The sequence below is a fragment of the Ceratotherium simum genome, chromosome 9 (assembly GCF_057802395.1).
Source record: "Ceratotherium simum simum isolate JZ-2026a chromosome 9, ASM5780239v1, whole genome shotgun sequence".
NCBI lineage: Eukaryota > Metazoa > Chordata > Mammalia > Perissodactyla > Rhinocerotidae > Ceratotherium > Ceratotherium simum.
In genome coordinates, this window is record NC_141908.1 from 23,676,025 (window position 1) to 23,693,411 (window position 17,387).

At 36.4% G+C, this 17,387-nt stretch overlaps 1 protein-coding gene and 1 pseudogene across 5 annotated transcripts in view; one reads left to right on the forward strand and one right to left on the reverse strand.

The window, feature by feature from the left end:
• LRP1B (LDL receptor related protein 1B) overlaps nucleotides 1–17,387 on the reverse strand; it is a 1,862,264-nt gene that overhangs the window by 290,994 nt on the left and 1,553,883 nt on the right. For all 5 annotated transcript variants that reach the window (XM_087435122.1, XM_087435120.1, XM_087435121.1 and 2 more), the window contains exons 45-46: nucleotides 897–1,089; nucleotides 139–264 (exon numbers count right to left, since the gene is read on the reverse strand). In XM_087435122.1, the coding sequence (XP_087291248.1) occupies nucleotides 139–264; nucleotides 897–1,089 (319 nt within the window). The remainder of the gene's footprint in view (nucleotides 1–138; nucleotides 265–896; nucleotides 1,090–17,387) is intronic.
• On the forward strand, nucleotides 7,821–9,663 carry LOC106800820 (uncharacterized; annotated as a pseudogene).

Genomic DNA, 17,387 nt, shown 5'->3' on the forward strand with positions numbered 1-17,387 from the left:
ACCATAGAGAGATAAGCCAGCTGGGCCTCTAATGGTGGAGGAGAGTACAACTTCATAAATATATTAAAACAATTTCAATGTCCATGTGTGCCTTTTTGAGCAGTTATGTCATATCATATTTCGATTCTCTTTACTTACTCACACATCTGTTGTCATCTAGCAGTATTCGATCCCCCCTGCAGGAACAATTCACTCTCCCATTAGGAGTTAAAAGGCACAGGTCATGGCAACCTCCATTCAATAATGCACATGGAGAAAGTTCACCTGCAATGAAGAGGCTTTATGGGTAACCTTTTATATTGAATTCCTATTCTACATTAGATGTAAATTAACATAAACTGTTAGACTGCCTCAATCTCTCCAAGATATCTCATAAACAAGGAAGATTCAGAACTTTCAAAAATCCAAACATTCCAAAAGATAAGAACATTAGAAAAATATGTAAGATGAATCACTGCATTTTCTAACCCATTTGTCAAGGATGCCATGGCATTAAATGAACTAGTACCACTAGAAACCACACCGATACTGCAAACCACAATTCTGTAAGTATTCCAGCGATTAAAGAATTTTTAAGCCCAGACGCAAAGCTCCTTTATCAAGAACTATTATTTTCATGGAAACAACTTGATTCAAATGTTCAAAGATATGAGGAGTGAGAAAGTGTGGAATAAAATTTCAGAAACAAATAATTAAAAATAAATTGTTCCTTTAGTAAAGGATTAAGAACTACAGCAGTTTCCTTAAACTTGTCAGATAATTTCAATATATTGAATAGTCAGATCCCCAGGAACTGTTAGAAAATAAAATCCAACTAAGTATTACTAGAAAACATAGATAACTTTTTTGAAAGATCATATAATTAAGAAATAAATTTGCTTTCTACTGTAACTTACAGCTATTGGTATCATTGGCAACAGCTATGATTCCCATTGGTTGATGTGGAATATCAGAACGAAGAATTTTTGTGTCTCCTCCCGTGTACTTGTTGGAACGCAGAATAGCTCTTCTTCCCCAGTCTGACCAGAAGATATAATTGTCATAAACAGCCAGACTGAGAAAAGTCCCTGGCCCAGATTTGACAATCACCTGGAATAAATTAAAATACCATAGTTTTTAAAATGAAGGTATCCACATTGATTTTTGCTTCAAAAAATAAGAGATTAAGACTAGTTTATTTTAATCAATTGAAATCATCAGATAAAAATAAATTTCACTAAACATATTATCATAATATGCTTCATAGTTTATTTAAAATGTTTAAATCATCCTTAGCTTTTGCAATGTGTTTACTTAATATTTGAAGTATATTACTATTTAATAATCATTCAGTTTGTATAAACAATTGTATTTTTTCATTATTATAAACTCAAATCACCAATATGAGGTTAACTATTATTGAGATTAACTATTATTGCTAACAAACATTGATTTATCTGTATTAAGAAATCGCCATATATGATATATAGTGAACACTCATCAAGCTCTCAGAACTACATACGGAATATAAAGAACCACGAGATCCAGGAAAATTACAATGTTAATGATTAACCAGATATACATGTATTGGCAATAAAAGTTTAAAAGTAAAGACCAAACTTTGACTCAGACCAAGATGAAGTAAAAGGGACTAGATTTGCCTTCCCAATAAAACAAGTAAGAAACTGAACAAAATGTATAAAACAAGGCTTATCAACACAGTGGATATGAGGTAAGGAAGGACACTGATTCCTAGGTAATAGGAAATAAATGGAGAGTCCCATGACAGCCACAGTTTACTGCCTGAGAGAGATTCCAGGTAGCAGCACAGTACAGACGAACCCAACAGAGCCCAGAGAACTCTGTGAGTGGACAGAGCTGAGTGTTATGGAAGGACAGTGTGGTTAAATCTCACAGCGCAGTGTCAAAGAAGAGAATGCAACAGAGAGAGAACTCTGCATATCTGCACAGGGTCCTCCTGGAGTATTCAGCAGAGTGCTGAGCACACGCGCATGCATTTGGGGTAACTACTCCAAGTTGGTGAAAGAGTCATGTGAAAGGGTTAGAAAGATGAGTTTCTAAAATTCACATGGGAGAAAGGAAAGTCTCTTCAACAAACAGTATTGGAAAACTGGACAGTCACATGCGAAAAAATGAAAATAGACCATTACCTTACACCATACACAAAAATTAACTCAAAATGGATTAAAGACTTGAATGTAAGACCTGAAACCATGAAACATCTAGAAGAAAACATAGGAAGTACACTCTTCGACATCGGTCTTAGCAACATATTTTCAAGTACCATGTCTGAGGGGGCAAGAGAAACAATAGAAAAAATAAACAAATGGGACTACATCAAACTAAAAAGTTTCTGCACAGCAAAGGAAACCATCAATAAAATGACAAGACAACCTAATAATTGGGAGAAGATATTTGCAAATCATACATCTGATAAGGGCTTAATCTCCAAAATATACAATGAACTAATGCATCTCAACGACAAAAAAACTACCAACATAATTAAAAAATGGGCAAAAGACCTGAACAGACATTTCTCCAAAGAAGATATACAGATGGCCAACAGGCACATGAAAAGATGTTCAAAATCATTAACTATCAGGGAAATGCAAATCAAAACTACAATGAGATATCACCTCATGCCCGTCAGAATGGCTATAATTAACAAGACAGGAAACAACATGTGTTGGAGAGGATGTGGAGAGAGGAGAACTCTCATACACTGCTGGTGGGAGTGCAAACTGGTGCAGCCGCTATGGAAAACAGTATGGAGATTCCTCAAAAAATCAAGGATAGAACTACCATATGATCCAGCTATTCCACTGCTGGGTATCTATCCAAAGAACTTGAAAACACCAATGCATAAAGATACACGCACCCCTGTGTTCATTGCAGCGTTATTCACAATAGCCAAGACTTGGAAGCAACCTAAGTGCCCATCAAGGGACAAATGGATAAAGAAGATGTGGTATATATACACAATGGAATACTACTCAGCCATAAGAAACGATGAAATCCAGCCATTTGTGACAACATGGATGGACATTGAGGGTATAATGCAAAGTGAAATAAGTCAGAGGGAGAAGGTCAAATACCGTATGATTTCCTTCATTAAGTAGTAGATAATAACAGCAATAAACAAACACATAGAGACAGAGATTGGATTGGTGGTTACCAGAGAGGAAGTGGGGAGGGAGGAGGATGAAAGGGATAATTCAGCACATGTGTGTGGTGATGGGTTGTAATTAGTATTTGGGTGGTGAACACGATGTAATCTATGCAGAAATAGAAGTATAATGATGTACACCTGAAATTTATACAAGGCTATGAACCAATGTTACTGCAATAAACAAAAAATTAAAAAAAAATAAAATAAAATAAAAAAATAAGTCCCCTCTCTCCTCCATCCTATATCAAACTCTAAATTATTATGAGGTAATTAACAATGTTATCATCCTTATTTCCCTAGCCCTGCCTCATTCGTTCCAAATTAACTGTTAATTCCCCTTTTATAAAAACAATTACTTCATTTTATTCTGAGTATATAAGTAATTTTTGTTTTATAGAGCAATGTTTCTCAAATTTTAATGTGCATGCAATTCACTTTGATATTTTTATTAAAATTCAGATGCTGATTCACTAGGTCAGGAGTAGAAACTGAGATTCTTCATTTCTAACTTCCAGATGTTGCCAATGCTACAGTTTTGGGAACTCATGTTGAAGAACAAGAATTATAAAATAGAGAAAATTATAAAAAGAAAATAATAATAATCTTAGCACACAGATATAATTACTCATCATTTTGGATTAAGACTATATATTTATTTCCTTTTTTTCTTTACAAATTGGTATCATAGTGTATGCTATGCATTCACTTAAAATTAAGTTGATGGGACTTCCGGTGCTAGCCAAGATGGCGTAGGTCCACTGTAGCCTCTCTCTCCTACTGATTACTACTTTCTGACTGTAACATTGTTGTGGGAACAAGAAGAGGAAAATGGTATAAGGAAGCTGAGTGGCAGCAAGTAGAAGAGTGGGAGGGGACAGAATAAAATATTATTTTTACTGTCACTGATTTTTTTCCCCCTACATTGCATCTGGTGCCACCCAATAATTGAAATAGGTAACAATACACCAAGTGTACATTTGCTAATTACTCTCAATGGGTGTAGTTTCATGTCCCAATCCAGACCTAAGGAGGTGCCAAATATCAGCCATAGCTTAGTGTGCTTCTGAGTTATAAGGTTTTTGTAGTGCACCTGACCAAGGCTACCCTCTGGTCTGGCTGCACTAAAGCCTTTTTAAAATCTTCTTTGAAAATTGCAACCCAATGGAAATATTTTGGCATTGAATTGGGGGCTTTTTCCTTTTCCCTTGTCTACCCACTTCACTCCTCTACCCACTTCATTTTACTTCTCTACCCACTTCTATGCAGATGATTTGTCAAGCTTCATCCTCCTTCCTTAATAGAAGGAAGATCCTGAAACTTAAAGTGACAGGCACATGAGCAATCCAAAGTTCCTAGAGTTATGAGTAAAATAAATTTTAAAATTTTAACCTAAAAAAAGCAACTATCCCCAAATGTCAGGCTTTTTAAAGAGGAAAAAAAGATGTCATTCTTGATCTGTAATAATATTAGAACACCCTATTTTACAAAATGACAAGAGAATTCTTCCATACGTTCTCCTGTGTGTAGATAAAATTTACTGATCTAAGTGCAAGACACATTGCTGTATAATAGCGGTTTTCATCTTATTTCCCCCCCCCACCACACACACACACAGTAACACAGGGAAAATTAATTTTCTATCCTATTGGAAACCTGAAAAGACTGCTAATACTTAGTAAGTGTACAGGTTTAATTTAATATTCCTCATTTGTATTTCTTTAGAAATAACATGTTATTTCCTAGTCAAAATTTCATGGGTATAAAAGATCACCCATAATAGTCTTATGGACTGAACGTTTTTTTCCCCCCAAAATTGATAGGTGGAGCCCTAACCCCTTCCCTCCATGTGACCATATTTGTAGGTGGAGCCTTTGGAAGGTAATTAAGTTTAGATGAGGCCATGAGGTTGAGACCCCCATGGTGGCATTAGTGTCCTTATAAGAAGAGGAAAACATCTCTTTCTCTCTCTCTCCTCCATGTGAAGATATAGTAAGAAGGCAGCCATCTGCAAGCAAGGAAGAGGGCTGTCACCTGAGCCTAACCATGCTGGCACCCTGATCTCAGATTTCCCAGCCTCTAGAACTAGAAATAAATGTCTGTTTAAGCCACTCAGTCTATGGTATTTTGTTACAGCAGCCTGACCTGATGAAGATAAACAGTTTTACTCCTTCCTTTTAAAAGAGTCAAACTTTGAGATTTATATCTGCTTTAAATTTCAATAAATGTTTTTTAAAAATTAATATGATGAAGGAAAGATAGCTTGCTATGAGAGCATAAAAATGATAACTACTCTAGTGTGCTATCTATGAAGATTTTCCTGAGAAAGGGAAGGATGAATAGCCAGTAGGAAAGGGAGAGAGAGAAGGGCTTTTGGCAGAGGGAATACATGGCACCAAAGTAAAGAGGAGGGGCCAGCCTAGTGGCGCAGTGGTTGGGATTGCAAGCTCCGATTCAGCTGCCCGGGGTTTGCTGGCTTGGATCCTGGGTGCGGAGCTACTCACCACTCATCAACTCATGCGGAAGTGGCGTCCCACATAGAAGAACTAGCAGGACCTACAACTAGGATATACAATTATGTACTGGGGCTTTGGGGAGGAAAAAGAAAAAGAGGAAGATTGGCAACAGATATTAGTTCAGGGCCAATCTTCCTCAAAAAAAAAAAAAAAGTAAAGAGGAAAGGAGAACATGAAATGCTGGGAAATGAGCAAAGGTTAAGTGAGCATGACTGTCACACAGACACCTGGGGAGAGGATTCCATGATGAGCTGGGTGAGAAAAGCTAGAAGGGCCAACATGTAGGATTTCCTATAGGTCAAGGTTGTGAGTCTGAATTTTGTTCTGAAAGCAATGGTAAATCATTAACATTTTTTAAGCACATTACTGTCATTACTGGTTTGTAGTTTTAAAGATTATTCTGCCTCTGGTGTAGAGACTAGATTAAATAAAAATAAGAGTGCAGGGAGACCAGTCAAGATCAACTGCATTTGGATTCAATGATGTCAGCATCATGGCAGCATGAGACACTCCCTTTGTCTTTCCTCTTCAGTCTACAGCTGGTAAAACATCTATAACTCAACAAAGTTTCCTCTGCTCAACACACTAGGACATTGAAGAGATCCACACATCTGTACATCTGAAGGTGGGTGGATTAGAACACACAGAGGAGGCAGAACCAGGGAACAGTGGAGGCAGTGCCCATGAACCTGACCCCTAACCATAGCAGCTGAGCCCCCAGTCCCAGGCAACCTGGTAGCAGCAGCTAAGGTGGCACACATGACTTTCACCTCCCAGCTGCAGCAGTGCCCATGGCCTCAGAGAACTGGGCAGCAGCAGTGGTGGGCCCATGATCCCAGTTCCTCCAGCCAAGGTGGCACCAGCAACTATGGCCCCCCTGCCCACAGTGGTGGCACCCGTGAACCTAACAACCCTGTATGTAGCAGAGGTGCCTGTAACTCCAGCTCCCTCACCACCTTACCCCTTTCCCTGCCACAGTAGTGGTACCCACAACCCAGGCAACCCTGAATGCAGTGGAGGCACCCACCATCCTGGTGCCCCTAGTGGTGATGCCAGCAACTATAGCAACACTGGCAACAGCAAGGCACCAATGACACTAAAGTCACAAGCAGCAAGAAGGAGGGCACTGGAGTCACCTCTGGCAGAGGCAGTGGAGGAGGAAAAGTGCTGATTTTCAAATATAGCCAAAGACAATTCAAGTAACAGAAACCAAAACCTTGTGCTATAGTGCCTCCTACTGCAAAACAAAAGAAAGGCCTCTAATTACTAACCTGTTGAACTATTAGAATTAAAGTAAACAAAGCTTCCTCTAAATAAGAAAGGTGTTTGTTACTTCAACTGTGCTGGCAAGAGAACAACTCATAGAGCACCATGAGAAACCACAGTAACAAGATATCACAAGAAGAAAATGGCATTTCTCCAGAAACCAAATAAAGTCAAGAAAGATTGTGGTCTAACTGATAGAGAATTCAAAATACTTATCATGAAGAAACTCAATGAGCTACAAGAAAACTCAAAAGGCAGTTCAATGAGCTCAGCAATAAAATTAATGAAAGGAAAGAATATCTTACCGAAGACATTGCAACTCTAAAACAGAACCAAAGAGAAATTCTGGAGCGAAGAATTCAGTAAGTGAGTGCTTCCTAGAAAGCACTGGAAACAGGGGAGACCATATGGAAGAGAGAATTAGCAAGCCCAAGTATAGAAATCTAGAAATGATGCAGCTAGAGGAAGAGAGAGAATTAAGGGCTTTTTAAAAATGTAGAAATTCTACAAGAATTATCTGACTCCATTATAAAAGGAAACATGAGGATAATTGACAATCCAGAAGGAGAAAACAGAGGAAAGGGAGCAGAGAGCTTATTTTAAGAAATAATAGCTGAGAACTTCCCAAACCTGAGGAAGGAACTGGCTATAAAAATCCATGAAGCAAATAGAACACCCATTTATCTCAACACAAAAAGACCTCCAAGACGGACGATAACAAAACTATCAAAAGTCAATGACAGCCCGACTTTCTGTGCACCTCACAGTCCTTCGGATGGTGGGCCGCCTGCCCTTCAAGGTCGCACATTGCTCTGCCACCAACTCCGTCACACTGTGACCAGTGCCAAATCTAGGAAGGATGCTGGGGGACCCAGGAAACTTAGCGATGGTCTCAGTGGCCATTGAGGATGTGGCTGTGAACTTCACCCCAGAGGAGTGGGCTTTACTGGATCCTTCACACAAGAAACTCTACAGAGATGTGATGTGGGAAACCTTCAGGAACCTGGCATCTGTGGGGTTTGCATTTTAGGAAAACAATGGGAAGATCATGACATTGAAGATCAGTACAAAAACTAGGAGAGAAAACTAAGAAGTCATATGATAGAGAGGCTCTGTGAAAGCGAAGAGGGTAGTCAATGTTGAGAAAACTTTAGCCTTGTTTCAAATCTCAATCTGAACAAGAAAACTCCTGGAGTGAAACCATATGAATGCAGTGTGTGTGGAAAAGTCTTCATGCATAATTCATTCTTTTATAGGCATGTCAGATGTCACACTGGACACAAACCATATGAGTATCAAAAATATGGAGAGAAGCCATGTAAAAGCAAGGACTGTGGGAAAGCCTTCTATTATCTCGAGAGAAGCCATATAAAAGCAAGGACTGTGGGAAAGCCTTCTATTATCTCCAATTTTTTGAAAAACATGAAAGAAATCACAATGGAATGAAAATCTATAAATGTAAGGAATGTGGGAAAGCCTTCAGGTGGCCCCATTCACTTCAAATACATGAAAGAAGTCACACTGGAGAGAAACCCTATAAGTGTAAGGAATGTGGGAAAGTATTCATTTATCTCAGTTCATTTCGAATACATGAAAGGAGTCACACTGGAGAAAAACCGTATGAATGTAAAATATGTGGTAAAGCCTTCAAGTTTTCCAGTAATGTTCAAGTACATGAAAGAACTCATACTGGAGAGAAACCCTATGAATGTAAAAAATGCAGTAAGCATTCAGTTGTGCCAGTTCTCTTCAAAGACATAAAAGAACTCATACTGGAGAGAAACCATATGAATGTAAAAAATGCAGTAGAGCATTCACTTGTTCTGGTTCTCTTCAAAGACAAAAAAGAATTCATACTAGACGGAAATCCTATGAATGTAAGGAATGTGGGAAAGACTGTATAACTCTCACAAAGCTTCAAGCACACGTGGTCACTCATGGTGGAGATGGACCTTATAAGTGTAAGGAATGTGAGAAAGCATTCTCTTCTCCCAGTGCATTTCAAATACATAGAAAGAGTCACACTGGAGAGAAACCGTATGAATGTAAAATATGTGGTAAAGCCTTCAATCGTTCCAATTCTGTTCAATAACATGAACGACCTCATACTGGAGAGAAACCCTGTGAATGTCCATAATGTGGGAAAGCCCTCATTTGTCACACAGACTTTCAAAGACACCTGAGAGTGCACACTGGAGAGAAATCATATAAATGTGAAGAATGTGGGAAAGCCTTCAGTGATTACAGTTCCTTAAAAATGCACAAAAGAACCACACAGGAGAGACACCTTATGTATGTAAGGAATGTGGTGAGGCTTTTATTTCTCTTCGAGGTTTCCAACTACATGAAAGAAATCACACTGGAGAAAGACCCTATGAATGTAAGGAGTGTGGGGAAGCCTTCAGTTATACCAGTTCTCTTCGAAAACATGAAAGAACTCATACTAGAGAAAAACCCTATGAATGTAAAAAATGCAGTAAAACGTTCACTTCTTCCACGTCTCTTCAAGTACATGAAAGAATTCGTACTAGCGAGAAACCCTATGAATGTAAGGAGTGTGGGAAAGCATTCATTTCTCTCAGATATCTTCGAAGATATGAAAGAAGTCACAGTGGAGAGAAACCCTATGGATGACAGGAAAGTGGGAAAGCTTTTATTTCTCATGAAAACTTTGGAGGATATGCGAGAACACACACTAGACGAAAACTCAAGTAAATGAAAGAATCTGGGAAAGCCTGTTGTCACCCCAGTTCTTTCTGAAGGCATGAAATGACTGGCTTGAGAAAAACCTCTTGAATGTAAACAGCATGGGAAAGGCTTCAATTGGCCCACATCCTTCTATGTGAAACTCTCACCAAAAAGAAATATAAATGTCATATGAGAAAGCTTGATGGAAATTAATTTGTATGTAACATTCTAGAAAACATTCAACATGAAAGAGTTGTTATAAATGTTGTAAATATATTGTTTAAAAGCCTTTTCCTTCAAGTGCAACATTCGCTTGTGGATTTCTATTAATTACTTTCTGAAAGGAATATTGAGGTGAGATGATTCTGCAAGTCATCCTTCATCAATAATACATAAGATTACTAGGTGGTGCTTTTTCCTTAAATCAGTTAATAATATTATCTCTTTAATTCTTTTTATAATGTTTTAATTGTTCTTTGTTAAGGGGCCTTTGAAAAATGACCATTTTTATTTGTTGAGATTTTCTTACTGGCCTTGTATTGCAGTTCCTAGATATTCCTAATCCATTGTATATATTGTACCTTTCCTAGAGAAAGCTCTTTTTTTTTGGGTTGGTGGGTATTGGAGCCTGTTTTTATTTTCCATACTATTAAACAGCTGGAATAAATTTTTTTAAAAAAAGTCAATGACAAAGAAAGAATATTAAAGTCAACTAGGGGAAAAAAACAATAATCTACAAGGGAACCCCCATTAGGCTATCAGCTGATTTCTCACAAGAAACCCTACAGACCAGGAGAGAGTGGAATGATATATTCAAAAGTTGAAAGATAAAAACTGTCAGCTAAGAACACTCTATCCAGCAAAGTCATCCTTCAGATATGAAGGAAAAATAAAGGCTTTCCCAGACAAACAAAAGCTGAGGGAGTTCATTACCACCAGATCTGCCTTACAAGAAATGTTCAAAGGAGCTCTACTACCCGAAACAAAAAGGCAAAATTATACAAAACTTTGAGTAAGGTGATAAATAAACAGAATCAGAAAATTGTAACTCTATATCAGAATATAATGGTAAACAATTATAGCATAAATGTTAAAGGGGAAAAAAAGCATTAAAATAATTATAACCACTTCAATTTGATAAGAAACTCACGATAAAAAAAGATATAATTTATGACAGCAAAGACATAAAAGGGGGAAAAAAAGATGGAATCTGTATAGGCAAATGAAGATAAGATGCTATCAGCAGAAAAAGGACTATTTTATCTATGACATGTTTTGTACAAACCTTATGGTAACCACAAAATGAAAATCTAGAGCAGACACACGAAACAACAAAAAAAGAGAAACCTGATAAAAACATCATAGAAAATCGCCAAACTAAAATGACAGACATAAACACAAGGAAAAAGAAACAATAGAGAGATAGAGCAACCAGAAAACAAAAGATAAAATGGTAGTACTAAGTTCTCATATGTCAATAATCACTCTAAATATAATTGAATTGAATTCACCAATCAAAAGACACAAAGTGGCAGGACGGATTAAAAAACAAGATTCAACTATACACTGGCTGCAGAAGACTCATTTCTGCTTCAAAGACAAACATAGGCTCAAAGTGAAAGGATGGAAGAACATATTTGAAGCAAATGGCAGCCAAAAGAAAGTGAGCATAGCCACACTCATATCAGACAAAATAGACTTCAAGCTTAAAAACATAACGAGACAAAGATGGACATTATATAATGATAAAGTAGACAATCCTTCAAGAATACATAACATTTATTAATATTTATGCACCTAATATAGGAGCACCAAAATATAAAAGCAGTTATTAACAGACCTAAAGGGAAGAAATTGTCAGCAACATAATAGTAGGGGACTTTAACACCCCACTTACATCAATGGATAAATCATCCAGGCAGAATCTCAGCAAGGAAACATCAGCTTTAAATGAAACATTAAACCAGATAGACTTAATAGATATATACAGAACATTCCAACCAAAATCAGCAGAATACACAGACTTCTCAAGTGCACATGGAACATTCTCAAAGATAGACTATATGTTAGGACACAAAACAAGTCTTAATAAATTTAAGAAGACTGAAATCATATCAAGCAACTTTTCTAACTAAAATGCTATAAAAGTAGAAATCAATTACAAGAAGAAAGCCAGAAAAATCACAAATATGTGGAGACTAAACAACATGTTACTGAACAACTGTTGAGTCAATGAAGAAACCAAAGGGGAAATCAAAAAATATCTGAAGACAAATGAAAATGAAAATACAACATACCAAAATCTACGGGATGCAGCAAAATCAATACTAAGAGGGAATTTTATAGCAATACAGCAATATACCTCAAGAAACAAGAAAAAACTCAAATAAACTATCTAATGTTACACCTAAAGGAACTAGAAAAAGAAGAACAAATGAAGCCCAAAGTCAGTGGAAGGAAGGAAATAATAAAAATTGGAGCAGAAATAAATTAAATAGAGACTAAAAAGACATTAGAAAAGATAAATGAAACTAAGAGCTGGTTGTTTGAAAAGATAAACAAAATTGACAAACCTTTAGCTAGACTCAACTAAAAAAAAAAGAGGAAAGGCTCAAATAAATAAAATCAGAAATGAAAGAGGAGAAATTACAATGGACACCACAGAAATACAAAGGATTATAAGAGAATACTATGAAAAGCTATATGCCAACACATTGGATAACCTAGAAGAAACAGATAAATTCTTAGAATCATACAACCTCCCAAAACTGAATTAAGAAGAAACAGAGTATCTGAATAGACCAATCACAAGCAAAGAGATTGAAATAGTAATCAAAAACCTCCCAAAAAACGAAAGTCCAGGGCCAGATGGCTTCTCTGGTGAATTCTACCAAACATTCAAAATAGATTTAATATGTATCCTTCTCAAACTCTTCTAAAAAATTAAAGAGGAGAGGATGCTTCCTAACTCATTTTATGAAGCAAATATTACCTGGATACCAAAACCAGATAAGGACAACACACCAAAAAAATAAAGTTACAGGCCAATATCTGTGATGAACATAGATGTAAAAATCCTCAACAAACTATTAGCAAATTGAATAAAACAATACGTTAAAAATGTCATACACCATGATCAAGTGGGATTTATTCCAGGGATGCAAGAACGGTTCAACTTCCCCAAATCAATCAATGTGATACACCACATTAACAAAATGAACAATAAAAATCATATGATCATCTCAATAGGTGCAGAAAAAGCATTTGACAAGATTCAACATCAATTTATGAGAAAAACTCTCAATAAAATGGGTTTAGAAGAAACACATCTCAATATAATAAAGTCCATATATGACAAACCCACAGCTAACATCATACTCAATTATGAAAAACTGAAAGCTATTCCTTTAAGACTAGGAACAAGACAAGGATTCCCACTCTCATGCTTCTTATACAACCTAGTATTCGAAGTCCTAGCCAACCAATTAGACAAGAAAAAGAAACAAAAACATCCAAGTTGGAAAGGAAGACGTAAAACTGTCATTATTTATGGATGACATGATTGTATATATAGAAAACCCTAAAGACTCCACCAAAAAACTATCAGAAATAATAAACGAATACAGTAAATTTGCAGGGTACAAAATCAATATACAAAAATCTGTTGTGTTTCTATACACTAACAATGAACTAACAGAAAGAGACATTAAGAAAACAATCACATTTACAATTGCAACAAAAAGAATAAAATACCTAGGAATAAATTTAACCAAGGAGGTGAAAGACCTATACACTGAAAACTATAAGGCATTGTTGAAAGAAATTGAAGAAGATACAAAGAAATGGAAAGATAGTCTGTGCTCATGGCTAGGAAGAATTAACATTGTTAAAATGTCCATATTACCTAAAGCAATCTACAGATTCAATGCAATTTCTATCAAAATCCCAAGGACATTTTTCACACAAAGAGAACAAAAAACCCTAAAATTTGTATGGAACCACAAAAGACCTTGAATAGCCAAAGCAATCCTCAGAAAAAAGAACTTAGCAGGAGAAATCACACTCCCAATTTCAAATTATACTACAAAGCTACAGTAATCAAAACAGCACAGTACTGGGAGAAAAACAAACAAGCAGATCAATGGAACAGAATTGAGAGCCTAGAAATAAACCCACTCATCTATGGACAGATGATTTTTGACAAGGGAACCAACAACACACAATGGAGAAAGAAAAGTCCTCTCAATAAATGGTGTTGGGAAAACTGAACAGCCACATGCAAAAGAATGAATACCACTATCTTACATCATTCACAAAAACTAACTCAAAATGGATAAAAGACTTGAATTAAGACCTGAAACCCTCAAACTTCTAGAAGAAAACATAGCAGTATGCTCTTTGACATCAGTGTTAGAAATATCTTTTTGGATATGTCTCCTCAGGCAAGGGAAACAAAAGAAAAAATAAACAAATAGGACTACATCAAAATAAAAATCTTCAAAACTAAAAAGCAGAGAAAACCCTCAACAAAATGAAAAGGCAACCTACCAAATGGGAGAAAATATTTGCAAATCATGTATTGGATAAGGGGTTAATATCCAAATATATAAAGAACTTGTACAACTCAACAAGAAAAAACAAATAACCCAATTAAAAAATGGGCAGAGGACTTGAATTAACATTTTTCCAAAGAAGACATACAGATGGCCAACAAATACATGGAAAGATTTTCAGCATCACTAATTATTAGGGAAATGCAAATCAAAATGATAATGAGATATCACCTTATGCCTGTTAGAATGGCTATCATCAGAAAGTCAGGAAAGGGGCATAGTGGTTAAGTTTGCTCGCTCTGCTTTGGTGTCCCAGGGTTTGCCAGTTTGGATCCTGGAGTGGATCTATGCACCGCTTATCAAGCCATGCTGTGGCAGGGATCCCACATAAAATAGGGGAAGATGGGCACAGATGTTAGCTCAGGGCCAATCTTCCTCAGCAAAAAAGAAGAGGATTGGCAAGAGATGTTCGCTCAGGGCTAATCTTCCTCACAAAAAAAGGAAAGAAGAAGACCAGAAATAACAAGTAATGGAGAAGATGTGGAGAAAAGGGAATCCCCATACACTGTTGGTGGGAATGTAAATTGGTGCAGCCACTATGGAAAACAGTACGGAGATTCCTCAAAAAATTAAGAATGGAACTCCCATATAATTCTGCTATTCCACTGCTGGGTATTTATCCCAAGAACACAAAACTAATTCAAAAAGATATATGCACTCCGATGTTCACTGCAGCATTCTTTACAACAGCCAAGATATAGAAACAACCTAAGTGTCCACTGACGGATGAATAGATAAAGAAGATGTGGCATATATATGCAATGGCACACAACTCCATCATAAAAAAAAGAGGAAATTTTGCCATTTATGATAACATGGATGGACCCTGAGGGTATTATGCTAAGTGAAATAAGTCAGATGGAGAAAGACAAATACTGTATGATTTCATTTATATGTGGAAGATAAAACAACAAAAAGAAACACACACATAGATATAGAGAACAGACTGGTGGCTACCAGAGGGGAAGCGGGTGGAAGAGGGAGAAATGGGTAAAGGGGGTCAATTGTATGGTGAGGAAACTATATTTTGGTGGTGAGCATGCTGTAGTGTATATAGAAGCCGTATCATAATGTCGTACACGTTAAACTTTTTATAATGTTATGAACTAAGATTAGCTCAATAAAAAAAAAAAACTGCATTTGTCTAACGGATAATACTTTTGATATTTTGAGCAAGAAAGTGAAGGAGAATACAAATATTAGAGCAGTATTTACAAATTAAGGACTCCCTGATTCACGTTTTACCGGAACCCACAAGAGCTTTCATTCATTCATTCATCTTTTACCATTTTTTAAGTAAACAATAAGAGCTATCACTTCATGAATGTTTACAATGTACTGGATATGTATGTATTACATGTATAACACCTAATTTAATCTTCACACTAACCTGTATGGTAGATACTATTTCAATCCACATTTTATTGATGAGGATTGAAGCTGAATGAAGTTATGTAATCAGCCCAACGTCACAGATTTACTAAGTGATTTGATGCTATTTCAGACCCAAGCAACCAAGATCTGAATTAAATTTTATATATAAGATTTGTCTTGGTTAAAGGAACTAGAGAAATTCTTCTCTGATATTAGCAGATGTATATGTGCTATCTTTACTGTGAAAGACAGTATGCTCCTTCAAGTTACAGACTGTAATAACGTCTTTGATTCCCTTTTCTATTCAGTATCATATTTTGCATGAACAAAATAGACACTCAGTAAACAGTGCTGAATCACTAAGAATGAAAAAGAAATTTTAATACTTAGACATGAATAAAAATAGTTGTTTTCTATGGATAAGGAATAGTTAGTCTTGTGAAAATAAATGTTTTTCTAAGTTGTTACCAAAAGTCCATTTGGTACATAGCAACTTCTATGAATTTTAACACTGACTGAGTCTGGTAGTTTACTTCTTTACTTCTGCTGACACAAAGGGGGAAAATGCAACATTAAACTCAGTCTATAATTACGTGTGTTGCCTTTATAGAGTACAACAGGTGCCACTCAGAATCAAGCTGACTTCAGACATCTCATTTCACTGGTTAGAGTTCCATGTGAAACACAGAAGTAAAATCCACTAAATTACACTTTCTTATCTCCATATTAAAACATTTTTATCATAAGTTCACAAATACTGCACCTTGCAAACCTAATCAGCATCTTTATTTACAGTAAAGAAGCTTTGTCATCATAAATTGCATTCTACCATGTTATATGGTAATGCATCATTATGGCATAATTTTGAGGCACTATCACCTTGAACCTGTAAATAGTTCATGTTTCAAAATAATAATTCATGTTCATGAAGAAAATGCATTTCTTGACACAGTCATGTCAAGAAATCTCATGTGTGTCCTCGTTGATAGACAATTAAATTGGAGATGCCACATAGACTTGAAATTATGTGTCAGGAATTTAGTCACTAATCATATGCCTTTTGCATCTTGGAACTTCACTGGTGCCTTATTGGAGGAAGCACTGGAACCAATCAAGGAGTATAAAAATACTCAGTTTTATAAACCAGACAACATATTTCCAACACCCAGATGCTAAATGTTAAACCAAACAATTTAAAAGCCAAGGAAACAGGAGGCTTCCTAAACCCCAGCTGATCGCCTCAGTGACAAGATCATAAATGATCATTATGAGAAATGACAACTTGGCCTCTGCGATGGCCAGGCATGACAAAGTGTTACACATTGCAAAGAAATAATTGCAGTTGCTTTAGCTTTGGAGAGAATGGTGACGTGGTAAATCAGCAACTGAAAACTGAGAAATATTTAATTTAAGAATAGATGGCTATCTTTAACTTGCAGGATGGGTTTTCAGAACAAATATAAAATGTCTAAATGTCATTAGTGTCCAACCAGATTTGAAATGAACAACATTCACAGCAATCATCTAAAATACTGCCTATTGGGTGAGAGCAGTTACCAGCCTTTGTTAGAGAGACAAACTCTTCAGAGAGGGAGATCAGAGAATGAATTACTTTGATTTTACACTTTCTCCTTCTGATCTCTCTATCAATCAAATTCAACCAGAAGCCAGAGGACAAGGGAGCCAGCTGACCACACAAGGTAAGCCTCCTGGGGGAAGAGAACAGGTGCAAGAGGGTGGAGGAAAGATCTGGAGGATATGCCA